Source organism: Maylandia zebra, linkage group LG16, assembly GCF_041146795.1.
Source record: "Maylandia zebra isolate NMK-2024a linkage group LG16, Mzebra_GT3a, whole genome shotgun sequence".
NCBI lineage: Eukaryota > Metazoa > Chordata > Actinopteri > Cichliformes > Cichlidae > Maylandia > Maylandia zebra.
In genome coordinates, this window is record NC_135182.1 from 886,622 (window position 1) to 898,655 (window position 12,034).

Here is a 12,034-nt window from a genome sequence, read left to right on the forward strand (position 1 = left end):
CTGAACTCTGGACACGCACACACATACACTTACACTGATAAGCACACACTCATCCCCCTCCTTTTCCAAACGCCTTCGATGCTTGTTTCCTGCGGGGGAACACGGCGGGTCTGAGCCCGCGCTGGAATGGTAGCACTGTGCAGGGCGGCTGCTGTGTTCGCTTCGGATTACTCCTCACCTCCCACCCAATCCTGTGGCTTGTCATGTCTTTCACAAAGTTGTGCTGTGGACATTTATGTGCTCTCTGTGCAGAGGAGTTTCTTTGTTTCCTGTTCTCGTGCTGTCCTGCCATGGAAGCACAGCATGAGTAGAGCTCTCTTTTTTTCCTCTTGTACTTTCCCATTGTAGTGTACATTTCAGTGTTTTTCTGTAACACTACCGATCTCCGACTTGTCTCCCCATGTGATGTCTGTGTTGTGTGTGTAAGGTCGGGGGGGGGGGGGGGGGGGGGGGGGGGGGGGGGGGGTCCCATTTCACTGCAGGGCGACCTGCATGTGGCGAATAAAGCTTTGATTGATTGGTGTATATATAGTGACAGCGGAGATGGAGGAGGGTGTGTGGAATACAGCAGCTATTCCTGAGTGACCACAAAACGTCAAAACAACATGAAATCCTGTGTGTTGGGTCCTTATCACAATATGTCACCATGAATTTGAATGTGTCGCTGTTACTTAATCCTCGTTTGGAAAGTAGACATGAAACTACCTGTCCTGCAGGAGATCGGTCACAGCCTGAAACTCGGAGCTACTGGGGGGAACCGTCTCAACGCTGCACCTCAGAGCTCGATACTTCCCCACAGTGGAAGGGGCGGGGCTCCTCAGAGTCATCTCACTTGCATTCAGAACATCTCGGATTAACTGGAGGAAATCAAATCGTTTTGTGTTAGTCTAAAGATACAAAGAGAACACAGAGGCTGAGCTGATCGATATCATGGACTTGTGCACTGGAGTGGGGGGATTTGTGATGTTGTCCAATCATCATCCTCCTCTGGCCCTTCAAACACACTTTTAACCTTTGAAGTCGTCGTGTATTTTTTTTCCTTTAATGTTTTCTACAAATGTGTGATGATATCTGAGACACAGGACAGAGCCAGGAAGCACTCAGCTTACACCAGTGCTGCGGCGCTAGCTCGGTTAGCATTTTACTGTGTTAATATGTTTTAGTAGCAAAAGCTGAAAAGTTCTTAAGAGGAACAGTGAACCGGAATAGCTGAAGCCCAAACATCTCTGGATAAATGAAGAAATGCATGCTGGGATTGTTTTGGTCGTCTGTAGTGTATGTCGCAGTGCACAGGACGGTCAGGTTGACTAACATTTATCCACCTGTTTGACATTTTCTAAACCAATTTTTTATATTTCAGCGTAAAAGCGATCAAAAAATTGTGAAACATTTTTGTGAAAAAGCTCCATCTCCTGGTGGAGTTAAGGGGTCGTAGTTCATAGTGCAACGTTCCTCCTTCAGAAACACTCCCAGCAGCTGGGAGAGGCCTTATGTGTACTTTACATCACGTGCCTCACATTGACCTTTAAGATTTTATGGAACTGTTTCTTACATGGTGTCAAAGCGGTGGAACCAGTCGGTGCTCTCGTGTTTTTGCAAGTTGTATTGTGATAGTTTTGTTGGCTTTTCTGTCCTGGCTCAGTCACACTGCATCTCTGACAGAAATCATTCTGCAGGATATTTTTCTCAGTACGTGTGACGTCAGTGGGCGTGTCTCAGAGCCGTGTGCGTGGTACCTGACAGAGGTCCAGTTTCTGAGAGATGAGCTTGGTGCTGGGAAATATGGAGAGTTGTCTGTGTGGCAGCAGAGTGTAGACGTCCTCCAGGAGACTCATCAGCTCAGTGTGGTTTCCCTCTGTCAGCTTCTTCTGAGCCTGAAGCAACAAGCCCTCTGCCCTGCTCACCTGCACACACACACACACACACACACACACACACACACACGGTCCTATCAGGTCAGGCTGATGGGAAAGCTGCCGTTTCTCTCAGTGGTCACCGTCAGCAGCTCCACGTTTTACAAACAGAGAAACTCTTACATCATTCAGGCTGAGCTTGTCCACTGAAACTCTGAGGATGTTGTCGAGGCAGCCCAGCGCCTCGGTCCACAGCAGCTCCACAAACACACCCACTTCCTGTGATAAGCTTCCTGTGTTGAGCTTCTCTTCCAGGAGCAGCTGTCAATCAAACAGAGCATGTATCATCCAACTGCTGAGCAGCACAGATGGAGGTCTCAGATGTCAAACGTGCTACTAAGAAACAGGATTTCCCACATGTTCTCTCGTCCAGAAACATGAATTCAGTCCTTTTAGTTTAAAGCAGATTTGGACACACGTCCAAAACGCTCGTGTTTTCCTTCTATGTTACTTTTAGGAAACTTTAATCTGAGCACAAATATAAAATGTGACACGAACACATAAAGCAGAGCATCTGATGTGACGGTGACATTCTTAATTAATCTGTACTGAACTGTTATTATTCATGGTGTGAGACCCGATCCACCCACAGCTTTGTACTGTAAACTGCTGCAATACAGTTTAACAGAGAGAAAGATCGCTGTAGTAAAGGTTGATGCTTCAGGCCACAGTGGTTGGTGGGAGTGTACTTTGTAATATTGTGTCCTCTTAATATGTCAAAAATTATAACCAGTGTTTTGGTCAGTGTTGATATTCAACAATATTCCTCATTGGAAAAACTGAAGATTCATTAAACCTCAGAAAGAAAGTGGAAAACATTTTGTATTGAAGAAAATTTCTTTAAACTTTAATTCTTCAAATAAAAAACGAGTGAAGTAAATAAAGGTGAGTCTAAAAGCTGAGAGCAAAGAGCAAAGATGTGATGCAATATTCATCAGTGAGTGTGTCAGACCTGCTGCAGGGGCGCAGAGCCCATCTCACAGGCAGAAGGAGGAAACCTGCTCTGCCTCCGCAGACCTGAAGCCTCCAGGCTGTCTCTCAGGGCCTGGAACACCTCCAGAGCTTCCTCTGAGGTGGACAAAAACACCAGCTTGTCCCTCACGGCCTTCTTCTGTGAAACACAAGTATGTGTGCAAAAAAAGACACAAAATCAAAGGTCTATGCAAGCAGTGACATGTGATTGTGCTGACAGTGCACTGTGGAACACGTCTTCCTGTTTTGCAGACAGTCCCTGCTTACTTGTCTCAGACCCGGCTGCACAGAGAACAGCAACACTGCCGTTAGTGCAGCTCGGAGGACGTCTCAAAGCTGCTCTCCATCTGAAGGACCCAGACTACGATAGTCGTCCTGACCCTCCTGCTGATCTTATCAGTCTGTCAGCTGTTTGAGGTCACACTGAATAAAAAGTCTATTTTGAAAATATTTGAAACATCTTTTATACTGTCTATGCACACAATCCTTCAGGTATGAGCAGTGACAGATGGGCTGCTATTGTACGGAGAAACAGGAAGTCACCAGGAGTTGGTCGTAACCCTTCTAGGTTTGGCACAGGACTCGTTTAAGCACTGCTGATGATTTCGAGCTCACCGAGCTCACCTGGGGCGCACTGACAGAGTGTGCACATGACACACAGTATTTCACCAGCACTGCGTGACACTGACACTACATTTGTGACTGATTGGTTTTTTCTGTCAGGAGATTTCATCGCACTAATATTTGTTGGACCTGAAGACGAGCAGCTAAAGAAGCAACACTACGCTCTCTGCAGGGATCCAGCTCAGCTCTCATTTCAAAAGACAAATGTACATTTATAGAGTTTCACATCAGGACACAGAAAACATGAACCAGAGTGGAGTCGCGTCAGTCTCACACATGTATACACACATGTAAAAACACTTCTTACCTCACAGAGTATATCATCCTTCCAGTATCTGACCACACGGTACTGCCGCCCCTCCTCCCCTTTGAAGCTCTGCAGCTCCAGCACACACCAACTGTTGCTGTTTACCTACAGTGCATATGTTTCATACCAGTAAGAGTCATTACAGTAATTATTGCTGTGGGAATGTCATTAGTGGTAAGCTACAAAAATGTTCTTTTACCTTTTCAAAGATCGAATACTTTGCCACTTGAAAGTCACTTTGGTCTGATGGAAGATCCGAATCAGTGTCTCTATAAATTCTGTCAAGATGAACATTTCAAACATCAGCTTTCTTCTGAGGCGCCATGACTGGAGGAAGCTTATCAGAGCAGTTATCTGCACTATTAAACCAATCTAATAACTACAGCAGCTTAGAGAACAAACAGTTCAGGTTTTTAACCAGGCCAATGTTTCCAGATCTGAAGCCAACGTGGGCGGGGCTTACAGAGAAAGCTGTCTGTGCTGCAGTTCAATGCAGTACCAGCAGATGGAGACACCTGATTTCAAGCCAACATGACAATAATCACAGTCACAATCTTTGTATTACTGTAGGCTCTACCTCACAATATAAAGACACCACTGTTGTTGTCATGTGGTGCTGTATAAACATGTAATTACATATTAGCAGCCCAGCTTTATCCTTTCTGGCACAGAAGGACGCTGGGATGTACTTCGTGCCTTTACTAGTGATTCTTGACTTTAAATATATTGTCTCCTCCTGCTGGTAAAGCAACTTCTGCTTGTGTGTCCACTTCACACTCGGCAGAGGCAAAGTGTGAAACGCACACGGTGCACCTATTACACGCCTATTACACGCCTATTACATGCTTATTACACGCGTAATCGCTCACATGAACCCAGTTTGTGTGTAAATCAGAGCAGAATGAACTTGGCTGTTAACCATGTACCACATCCAGGTTCTTGAACCAGAATCAGACACATCTGATCCAAAATATTAGATCAGTGCATCCCTGGTACTTTGTCCTGTACCGTGACAGGTCAGAGGTGTCTTCATAACTCAGGGCGTCGACATTAACAGACAGATGGTCCTAATGTAACTCACTAATAGACAGATGGCGTCTCTCACCTGAACCTGTCCAGCACATTCCCACTCCTCTCAGGACTCTCTGCCCTCTGAGTCCCACTGACACACTCCACAGGTTGGGCCCGGCCTTTTGACGCTGCAGTATGGACACACACACAGTTTAATAATTAACTCCATATCATATCACCTTGTGCACAGATCTTTGCACACACCGAGTAGCAAACAGGTTCTTATCAATTTGCACAACAGTGCTGCATCAGCTTTAAACACAATGTGAATGTGTAACACTGCACACAGCTGCACACAGCTGCACACACCCATGTTCATCTGACCTAATAAAACTAGTTCAACCTGCTGGCTGAGTCTGCTGAACATTTTTAATGTGAATGTATTTCAATCAGCGTGGGGGGACGATGTTACTGAACAGTAAAGGAAATATCAGTCATTGTGCTGCATGTGGGTAGAATTAGCAGCTTGTCTGTGTCTGTAACGCAAATTAATGGAAAAAAAATACAGAAATAAATGAAACTGTAAAGATCTGCTTAGTGGTGCTTTCTATACAGACCTATCTGCTGAGGTGCGAGCGAAGCCAGTGGAGCCGCCTTGAAGGAGGAGCGATGAAGAGGAGCTGATAAGGCAGAGGACGTGTCCAGCTTGTATTCATCCACCTGCAGGAGAACTCCTCTCTCCACACACCTGTACACGTATTCCACCCCGACCACAGGTGTGTGGTGTTTCTGAATGCTACGCAGCCTGTTGGAGCTTAGGTTGGATACATCGGTTGTCACTACCAAAGAGCACTGTGGGAAATGTAGGAAGAAATGAGAGAGAAGTCTAAGATTTTTAAATGTATTTATTGGTTTTTGGTCTCTGAACATAAAGCTGCAGAATGCACACACTGCAGCTTTGTAGCTGAAAGCACAACACAATCCAAAAGGCGTTTTGCACTGCTGGCCTGTGTTGGTCAGTCAGTGTGCAAATATATACTTTTACAAAAATAATGAATTGCTGAAGCTTCCCATCAGAAGAGAACCTAGCTCTATTAGGTCAGACTTCAGCATCTGCACCATCGTCACTAACACAGAGGGACGTCCTTCTGCAGAACGAGCACTTTTGCTCACTTGTGTGCTTCTGTTGGTACCAGACAGTCCTGTGAGGCTTTATGGAAGTGCAGCCGATTCATGACCAACTATTAACTACATGTTTCTATAGATGTGGGAGAATGACTTCGATCATTCGTGGTGCAGCTCTGGCATGTTGTGAACATTATACTGAAATAGTCACGTGCTGCAGCAGGTACCAAAGAAAAAAGCTCTTTTTAAGTAAAGTTGTTTAGTAAAGTTTCATTTGAGCATTCAGCCGTGAGGAGTGCCCCCTCCCCCCGCGCTGACAGCTCACTGACCTGTTTGTTGACCACAAACGAAAGGTTGCCTCCGTGACCTGTGACTGCTGATTTCACCGTCTTCTTCTCCTTGAACGACAAACCTCTGAGCTCGAACAGCACCGAGCAGTTGTCGAACACCGCCATGTCTGGAGACGAGTCTCGCACAGCTGCGCTGAGAAAACCCTGCTGGCGCTTCCACCAACTCCTGTTAAAATGCGGAAGTAACTCTCAGCAAAAAGTATCCAACGTAACAGATCAGTTAGAGAACAGCCACGCGGGACTCGTGCTCGTTAGTAAACGACGAATACAACAAAGCATCGACACGATCAGAAACAGCAAAGTAAAGGTACTGACGAAACACCCGAAGCACGCACTCGTCCAGTGACTAACTTAAAGCGAGCAGCAACATTTAACTTCCTGTCTGGTTCGGTTTTCAAAATAAAGGTCGTGACGTTAACAGAGGCGTTTCCGTTTCCGTCCTCGAACACCTCCACGACAAATCAGTGTCGAATCAGACTGAAATGTCACATATTCAGACCTTAACACAGTGGTTCCCAAAGTTTTTTGCTGGGCCCCCTTTGTTTTACAAGAAAAATGTTCGCCCCCCGCGTGCACGCACAAACACATCCTCCAACCACACACGCCCATATTTTGCTCCACTGCGGTTTATTTCACACCTCAAACATTTAGTAAACAATTAAGCAAATACCAGTAATCTGCAATAAATTACAGGTAGTAATAAAATAAACTACTAACTCTTTTACGCTGCGTCCGCACCTACACGGGTATTTTTGAAAACGCAGCTGTTTTTCTAGTCTTTGGCTTGAAATGAAGTTGGTTTGGAAACATATTCAGCGATGCTTCATCTCCTGCTTTGCCTTTCTGTAGGCGCCCAGTGCTAGCAGTGTCCAAGCATTTTGTTTTCCCCCCCCCCTTTTCATACCGCGCCCCCCCTAGGGCACGGGCCCCACACTTTGGGAAGGTCTGCATTAACACATGTCACCAGATATGACAGAAACAACCTGTTTTCAACTTGATCATGTGGAGCCATCCATGTGCTAATAATGAATGTGTCAAATATCCGTATTCTGCACTAATCTGTTGCACTGTGAACTGTGATAACCTGTTTCTATGTCACATCTCTGTCCTTGCAGTTTTAAGCATGTACAGAGTTTCTGACTGTTGTCTACAGTTGCTTTATTATACAATGAACTGGCTTATACTGAGCTTGCTTCCTCTCATATTGCTGTTTAAAAAAATGTAAACAGTTTTTTGTAAATTTTAACAGGAACAGGCAAGGCCCCATATAAACATGAAAACTCTTTTTGATGGCTTTCTACAATAGACATCAAATATTCTCCCACATCTGTAGCCGAAGTTCCCACGAATGTGGACCTCGTAGGCTGCTTTGCTTTCCCTCTTCTGTCCAGTTCAAACCAGCTCGATGGGGTTTCAGTCTGGAGGCTGTGCTGGACACTCCGTGTTTCAAGCTCACCATCTTGTTCTTCTTCCTGAGGTAGTTGTGGCACAGCTTGGACCTCTTTTTGGTGTCATTATCCTGCTGTAGGATGAAGCCCTGACAGACTAGGTGCATACCAGAGGGTGCTGCATTGCGCTGCAGAATGCGGCCATTTTGGCTCAGGGAGCCTCTCACTCTGTACAAGTCACCGAAAACAGCCCCAGACCATCACACTCCCTCCTCCACTTACTACGGCCACCATTAATCTGTGCTTGAAGCTGTTGTCCTGTGAGCCACTTATCACGCAAGCTGCTAACTACAGTGTGTTCAACACTGCAGAGGGGGTTGGAACAGCTGTAGGAGTTAGTAGCAGCAGCTTTCAAGGCCTCATCCGCCCCCATTACTGCAGAACAGCTTTAAACTGTTAACCAACATTGTGTTCCCTGAAAAGGCATTTTTGTATAATACTGAAATGTACATTATTTTACAGTTTTGGGTAACCTTACCCTTTTTTAACCTAGTTCACCACATTTGTACCATTTCAAACTATTCATTGGAAAATATAACTTGGAGAATTGGGCAGTTCTGAAAGTTTTGACCAGTTGTGTATATTCTTTAAAGTTTTCATACAAAAAATCAGGATGGATGACTTTTGCTCCTAAAGTATTTCTTGATGATAATAATAATGATGATTTTTATAAGTATTGTAACGATTGTTGAGGTTATTTTACTTTGACAGGTTCACTGTCTGTGCACTGTTACTGTTTCTTTAAGAGAAGTGTTTGGGTTGCAGGAAAGTGTGTGCGGGAAGGGGAGGGGGCTCTTGTTGTTGTTGGGTAGCGGGGGAGTGAGTTGATTGGTGGTGGTCAGAGGGCCCGGTGGGCCAGTGTCCGGCAGCCTCGCCTCTGTAAGTGCGCCCCAGGGTGGCTGTGGCTACAATGTAGCTGCCATCACCAGTGTGTGAATGTGTGTGTGAATGGGTGGATGACTGGATGTGTAAAGCGCTTTGGGGTCCTTAGGGACTAGTGAAGCGCTGTACAAATACAGGCCATTTGACTCTCCTCGGGATTTTCCTGTGCCCTCTTTCCTGTACCTCCCCAATAAACCGTGTTGCGAACAAAACTCTGGTGCTTGAGAGCAAATGTTACAAAAGATTAAGAAAAAAGAAATCTTTTTAATCCTATTGGGCCAACAAAATCGTTTTTAAATGGCAAATGAGGGATTATCACTGTTGACATTGGAAATACAGGTACTGGGGTCCGTTCTTCGTACCTCGCTAAGTAAGTTAGCTGGATTTGATTGTTGACGATTTCGCGTGATCTTGGATCGTTCGGTTCTCCGAAGCTCATCCGGGACTTGCTGTCATAGCAACAGATCCGTAAGCGTAAACCTGCTCGGGAGCAGGTTCACTTTATGTAAACAGGATTAGATTGCGGCCACTCAGGTATGTCCGCTTCATTTATACGAAAGCAACAGCGATATTCCACCACTGTTTCACCATAAATAAATATTATCAATGTAACTAAAGATAATGCAGCACTTGATCCTTTTATTGATGTCACACAGATACATACAGGTCATTTCCTAAAAAAGGGAAATGCACTATTAATCATTCTATTACATGTATGTGATTATTACAGATGTAATTCATATTTCAGAGTAGTAATTGTAAATTACTTCGTGTAATCAAGATGAGAGACCACGGCTATAAAAGCGAAGGTGGATTTGGGAAGTCTGTCGCAGTCATATCCTGTCCGTATACGCGAGCCACCCATTGCGGAAGGTGCAAGATTGATAAGGAGAGTTTTCAGAATTCAGCGTATATTGCGGGACAGACAGGATCCTTTAGCTCAGCGCGACAGTGTGCTCATAGAGAGATATCGATTTTCCCGTGAGGCTATTATTTACTTAACCAACTTGTTGATGAGGGGGTGCAGGACCACCACCTGTCTTTTTTTGCTCTGCCCTTTTCTTGGTTGCTGTTATAAACAAACAAACAGATTATTTCAGGGTCTCTTTCCAAGAGACTAAAAGCAACATAAGTGATAAATATTACCATTCTGTAGAATATTCTTATATTTCACTTTTACTTGTTCCCATGTTCTAGTGGGTCCTGTTGTGGCTCTAATGTGAAAGAGGATATAATGTAATATAATATAATATGATATAATATAATATAATATAATATAATATAGTGTAATATAATAAATCTACCCTACCGCCTACTGGTGTTGGCCAGAGGCGCTGATGGCGCGATATGGCAGCCTGGCTTCTGTCAGTCTGCCCCAGGGCAGCTGTGGCTACAACCGTAGCTGCTTCCACCAGTGTGTGAATGTGAGAGTGAATGAATAGTGGAATTGTAAAGCGCTTTGGGTGCCTTGAAAAGCGCTATATAAATCCAATCCATTATTATTATTATTATTAAATTACTTACGAGTTTAATTTGTCAGCAACTTTCTGCCAGCCCTCTCTCCTTGCTTTTGCAGCCTTTGCAGTGTTCCCTTGCGTTTTAATTAAACTCTGAAACTCCTGAAATCCCTCAATCAAGAGTTCTTGCTCTGCTGCCGAAAAAAAGTACGAAGAATGGACCCCTGGACTGAGTCTGTGAGCCTGATCCACAGCTGTCAGCTGGCTTTCTGCTTGTAAATGAAAACAGTCTCTGGACTGCTTCGTTACACAGAGTCATGCTGCCCTCCTCTGGATGAAGAGATGTAGTACAAAAAATGTTCACTTTGCATTGTTGTGTTTGCTCAATAGGCCCCAGTTTGACACATCTCCAATTAAATCAAAGACATCTTTTTCTACACTCAAAAAAGGAAATTGGGTGGTTGTTACATTTACAAAAGTCTAACTTGTAATTTGAACAAAATAATTTCATGTTTCTATGGTGAACATAATTAAATCACGTAGGCTCTGCATGAAATTCACCAACTTAATTCGTTTTTGTTGAGATGACGTGATACAGTCTAGTTCAGGGGTCACAACCTTTAAGACCCAAAGAGCCATTTGGACACAGTTTCCACGCAAAAGAAAACTCTGGGAGCCACAAATACTTGTTGACATCTAAAATGAAGATAACACTGTACATATTGTTTTTTACCTTTATGCTTTGTGTGAACAACTAAGGTGTGTTGCTTATGAAATCCATGACAGAGAAAATTACATTTTATTTATGTAATTAACACATTTTGAACTCTTAAAGAAATATAACAAAAGGAAAGACGCTGAACTAAAATGATCCAGCAAAGAAAAACTGTTGTGAGCCCTCCTTATATCTCCTTTGGGCTTTTGGAGCCTTGACCTGACTTTTAAAAAAATAATTGGAAAAAAGCTCGATGCTGCTAAAAAAAAAGTAGATATTTGCAAAATTCTGCCTAAATATGTATTTAACCTGGTTAATGTGTGCGGCGGGGTGTGGTCTGCAGCGCCGCTGCAGGGGGGGCGGACTCATCTGAGCGGCACCCGCAATCACGCATCGCCGCCTTAACGTCTGTGCTCTCTCTACTGTTGTGTTGGTGTGTTGGTGTGTGTCGGGCTGTGAGCTGCAAAGCTACAGCTGGCTGTGTGCGTACAGCAACCGTGTGTGAAAAGCGTGTTCATGCAAACATCGTCGGGTCTGCCGTGATATGTTTACAACGGGACTTCTGCTCCTGAACCTCTGCGCACAGCGTCTGCAGGTCAGGGATGTACGAAGTCAGAGGCGGAGCCAGACATTTGAAACACCCGGGGCTTAGCCCAAAAGGGTAGTATGCATGTGGGATTTGTTTTTTGTTTTTTTTGGGGGGGGTAGAAATGACTGAAAGATTGTTAGGAGGTGGTGGGTAGGTGTATTGTTGTTGTTTGGGTTTTGTTTTCCTTTTTGTTATAGGTTGGCGAGGCGGGGCTTGATGGCATTCCAACACACCTGCGACGCATCGGACGTCATCAGTGAGCGCTTTTAGGGAGCAGAGTCACGGACGTCTGGTGTCGGAGTATTGTCGCTGTCACAAGTGCCTGTTCCATTGCCTGTCCGTCTACCTAGGATTTTGTGTTGGCTATTGTGGATCCGCGACGGAGTGCTACGTTCCATCAGGCTGCGGTCACTGCAGCAGCTGTGGTTTGTGTGTCAAGTAAGCTCTCCAACTCTCTCCGTCCACTTGTGTTTAACGTTCGGCTATCAACGGTATGCCGTAAACTCTGTTTTGTTCCTTGTTGTCAGGTAGCTCCGGTGCGTCATCTGCCTACCTGCATACCTCGGCTCCGTCTCATTTCCTCGGTGTTAATCTCCTGGCACATTTTTATCTGTCACTGTATATAGCCCCTTCCCTTGTAA

At 44.7% G+C, this 12,034-nt stretch overlaps 1 protein-coding gene across 2 annotated transcripts in view; it reads right to left on the reverse strand.

The window, feature by feature from the left end:
- Positions 1-6,682, reverse strand: part of parp4 (poly (ADP-ribose) polymerase family, member 4) — a 41,537-nt gene extending 34,855 nt beyond the window's left edge. For both annotated transcript variants that reach the window (XM_024800420.2, XM_024800418.2), the window contains exons 1-9: positions 6,282-6,682; positions 5,445-5,679; positions 4,922-5,015; positions 4,016-4,094; positions 3,817-3,921; positions 2,866-3,024; positions 2,037-2,174; positions 1,737-1,904; positions 706-857 (exon numbers count right to left, since the gene is read on the reverse strand). In XM_024800420.2, the coding sequence (XP_024656188.2) occupies positions 706-857; positions 1,737-1,904; positions 2,037-2,174; positions 2,866-3,024; positions 3,817-3,921; positions 4,016-4,094; positions 4,922-5,015; positions 5,445-5,679; positions 6,282-6,407 (1,256 nt within the window). In that variant the 5' untranslated portion in view covers positions 6,408-6,682. The remainder of the gene's footprint in view (positions 1-705; positions 858-1,736; positions 1,905-2,036; positions 2,175-2,865; positions 3,025-3,816; positions 3,922-4,015; positions 4,095-4,921; positions 5,016-5,444; positions 5,680-6,281) is intronic.
- Between the last annotated feature and the right edge of the window lie 5,352 nt (positions 6,683-12,034).